Raw genomic sequence first — 4,187 nt, 5'->3', positions numbered from 1 at the left:
AACCTAGCTCACAGCCCTTTTTTCTGGCTCTAGGCGAGACAGCTGCAGTGGTATCATATGGACGTGTGTGTGTGTTTTTTCCTAAGTGTGCTGGATTATACGGGAATTTCACACTGGGAGGGAATGAATTCCATGCATGTGAATGTGGGGGTCATGGTCAACTCTGGATTCTCATGCCTTCTTTCTTTTCCAGGAGGTCTTCTTTCTAGGGACCCAGCCTGCCTTCATGAAGAAAAGACAGAGGCAGAAAGGAAGATGGTTGACTGCCTGACAAATTGTTATCAGGTATGCAGAAAGTGTATCCTTCCAGAAAACCACATCCTTGCATCACCAGGTAGACACTTTTCCTTCTAGGCAGGCTTGTTTCCAGAGCTTCTTAAAGTAAACGGAGTCACTCAAGGACTGAGTCATTCACTGAATTTTTCCAGAGAGCAGAGGTGCTCATACTGGTAAAGGATTACCTTGAAAAACATTTCAGTAATTACTAATTACTCTTGTCCCTCATGGTGCTGAATATATGTTTCTTATTTTGCTAAGTGCTCTGTCAGATGATAAGGAAGATGAAAGTATCCTTTACTCAAAGACTTATCATTGATCACCATTTATCAAGTGTACACACTGTGCTCTGGAGTGAACTTTAATAGAGGAAGATAAGACAAAAGTGCTCGCAGTCTGGCTGTGCTGAGATAATTTCATGTTTGAGATGTGTCATTAAAGCCACGTGACTGGAGTTATGAACCATGAGTGAGTGGGTATAGAGAGGAGGATACCTGGGACCAGTGAACCTTGGGCGGACAATGAGAGACCTTACAACTCTGTGTAGGCATTGGGTTCTGTTACCTCATTGTTCAGCGAACATTGCTTGATATGTTTCTTGGCTCAAGCCAGCATGTATGTGATGATTTAGGACTCAGTAACCTTTGATGATGTGGCTCTGGACTTCACCCAAGAAGAGTGGGTTTTATTAGATAAAACTCAGAAAATTCTATACAGAGATGTGATGCTGGAGAACTATAAGAACCTGGCCACAGTAGGTAAGACTGACATCATTCCTTGTAGCCTGCTATGGAACAAATTATGTTACATATTTACAGTGTTGCAGGATCAGCGATAGGAATTCTGAATACAATGGGAAATAACACAGATACAGTCCCTGCCCTAACGGATTTTAATTACTGTTGTGATCCTCAAAATGTAGTCCCATATTAACGGCATCACCGTTACTTTCTTAGAAATGTACATTCTTAGTCTCCACCTTTGACCTACGGAATCAGAAGCTCTCACTTGGACTCTGTTTTCTGTGTTTTAACTATCCCTCCACAAGAATCTGATGCACTGTAATATTTAAGAATCTCTGGTGTAGTTTTTTTCCCCATGTGAACAAAGATCGCTTTGTTTCACTTACTTTATTTCTTATGTGTTTAAAATGTTAGTGCTTTGTAAATATGTACATAGCATCAATCTGGGTTTCAGGGGTCAGAGATAACCAGTTTGGGGTGCACAGAATGAAGTGATATTTGCATTTTTAGTCTTTTGAAATAATTTTACTGCTTTTATTAGAACTATAGTTCCTGAATGATAGGCAGGTTTATCATCTACTGTGTGAGCCTTTTCCATTAATGTATCTTTCTTCATGTAAAGGATGTCAGTTTATCAAACCCAGTCTGATCTCTTGTCTGGAACAAAAAGAAGAGTTGAGGACAGTTCAGGGAGGAGTTCTCCAAGGTGAGTGACACAAAGAAAAACCCACGTCAGTGAAAAGTTCAGTATGTTTGGAAACATAATGAGGAACCTTTTAAGATGCACTTCATCTCAGAAGGTTGAGGCCATGTTTCTCAGACATTAGGATATGTTTAATTTCTGATGTTCTTTAAATTTCCATCTATTCCAGCTTTCTGTGATCTTACGAAATGACATACTTTGTTTTCAGCGTTCATTGTTTTAAACTGTGCTCTTGCTACAGATCTTTCTTACTTTCCTTTTCTGATAAGATTCTTTCTGTTTACAATCAGTTTTAAATTTCAAAAAATCAATTTGTAACAAATTAGCTAAAATTTTGACCCTTCATCCTTATCATTGTGAAATTTTTGACATAGTCTAAATCCTCAAACCTAGTTTTTTTTTTTAACCACATTTATTTAAAAAACAAATACAAATGAGACTTAACTCCTTCACTTTGCCATTTCCTTCTACAAACCTCAATTTGTTTTTTTGTTTAATTTCAGACTGGGAAATACTACTTCAGACCAATGTTTCAGCACTGCAGCAGGATTTTTGGATGGTACAGACTTCTAATGGGATACAAACGGTAAGATTAACAAAGGACATTTCTTATTTTCCACACTCAGAGAATATGAGGACTTCCATGATAGAAAATAAGCACAGAAGAGACACTTGACGGAAACAGTTTTCACACAAGAGGGAGCAATGTCTGTGGAGAGATACTGCGAGAGTGATGAATTTAGGGATATCCAGACTTAGTGTGAAACTTGTATCCTTCTAAATAATGGCGTAATTATACTGACCAACAGGCCACATTTTTCTTGTCAGTAGACCTGTTTCCAGAGCCCCTTAAGGCAAATAAAGACCCTAACGGAATTTTCCCCAGAAGTCATACCTCTTATATTTGTGAGGAATAACTCTGAAAATTATCTCAGTATTTTAGTGTGAATTAATCTTAATTTTCCTGGTACAGACTGCATATTTATTTCTCTGGGTGCTGTGACACATGGTATGGAACCTGAATGTGTCCTTTTCTTAAAGAACTTATTTATAATGGGCATTTATCAGGTGTTTGTCATGTGCTCAGGAGTGTATTGCAGTGGAGAGGGTTAAAACAAGACAAGCTCCCAGTCCAGTTGTGGTGAGATTAGTTCATATGTAAGAGATGCTCCTATAGCCATGTTATTAGAGGAGACTGACAGTGACGGAGTGTGGATGGAAGAGTTCCTAAGACGATTGAACCCTTGGCTAGACAGTGGGAGCTAATCCAGATTTGCATTTGGAATGCTTTTCACTCTTTTAAGTGTAAGAAGTGCCCTTCAGTACCCTGTATAGGCACTGGGTCCCCATTCCTCGTTGTCCAGTGAACACTGCTGGAGATGTTACTTGGCTCAAACCTGCATGCATATGATGATTTAGGACCTGGTAACCTTTGATAGTGTGGCTGTGGAGTTCACGCAGGAGGAGTGGGCTTTACTGGACCCAACTCAGAGAAAGCTGTACGGAGATGTGATGCTGGAGAACTACAACAACCTATCCTCAGTAGGTAAGACCGGCGTCATTCCTCGTAGCTGCCTACAGAACAGATATACATGATGTACTTACTGTGTTCCAGGATCAATGATGTCAAACCTGAACACAATGGAAAATAACAGAGACACAGTCCCTGTATCTCGGTGGGTTTTCATCTGGCGTGGTAGTTTTCAAATGTGGCCCTAGGAACAATAGTATCACTGTCACTCTATTAGAAATGTGCATTCTCAGAATCCACCTTTGATATACTGAATAAAAAGTCCGCTTTTGGAGGGCCTTGTCTGTTTTAACGAGCCTTCCACATGACTCTGATTCATTCTAAAGTTGAGAATCAATGGTGTGGTCGTTTTCTCAGGAGCATTAAGATCTCTCTTTGCACTTCCATTATTTTCTACTTGAGTAAAAGTCTTATGGTGGTTTTTCTTTTTTTAAATGTATATTTAAGCCTGAATACGGGTTTCAGCAGTAAGAGAGAACCAGTCTCTTTTGATTACAGAAAAAAGGGATATTTGCATTTTGAGCACTTTTCACTGCTTTACTTATAAATGTAGCCCCATTTCATGGGAAAGTTTGCCATCTATTGCATGAACTGCTTCCAGTGATGTTTCTTTCCCTGGGTACAGGTTACCAGCTTTTCAAACCCAGTCTGATCTCTTGGTTGGAAGAAGAGTTTAGGACAGTACAGGGAGGCATTCTCCAAGGTAAGTGTGAAGAATATCCCTGGTCAATGATAAGTTCAGTATGTTTGGAAGTATAATGAGGAAACCTCTTAAGATGCCCTTTGGATCAGAAGGCTGATTCATTGGAGTCAGATGTTTTGGAATATCTTCAGCTTTTCATACTACATTGCTTTGCATCTATCCAGATTTCCCTGTGATGTCACAAGTGATCTGTTTTTCTTCTTTGAGTTTATGGTTTTAATGTATGCTCTC

General features: G+C 39.4%; 1 protein-coding gene across 1 annotated transcript in view; it reads left to right on the top strand.

Annotated features, from left to right (window-relative positions):
- The first annotated feature begins 255 nt into the window (after window positions 1-255).
- Window positions 256-4,187, top strand: part of ZNF560 (zinc finger protein 560) — a 6,614-nt gene continuing 2,682 nt past the window's right edge. The window contains 6 exon segments of the mRNA XM_012641235.1: window positions 256-285; window positions 908-1,034; window positions 1,642-1,725; window positions 2,226-2,308; window positions 3,142-3,268; window positions 3,879-3,956. Of these exon segments, the coding sequence (XP_012496689.1) occupies window positions 256-285; window positions 908-1,034; window positions 1,642-1,725; window positions 2,226-2,308; window positions 3,142-3,268; window positions 3,879-3,956 (529 nt within the window).

This window comes from Propithecus coquereli, unplaced genomic scaffold, assembly GCF_000956105.1.
Source record: "Propithecus coquereli isolate 6110/MARCELLA unplaced genomic scaffold, Pcoq_1.0 Scaffold164, whole genome shotgun sequence".
Taxonomy (NCBI): Eukaryota; Metazoa; Chordata; class Mammalia; order Primates; family Indriidae; genus Propithecus; species Propithecus coquereli.
Note: the sequence above shows the minus strand (reverse complement) of the source record. Positions and strands in the feature narration are given on the sequence as shown.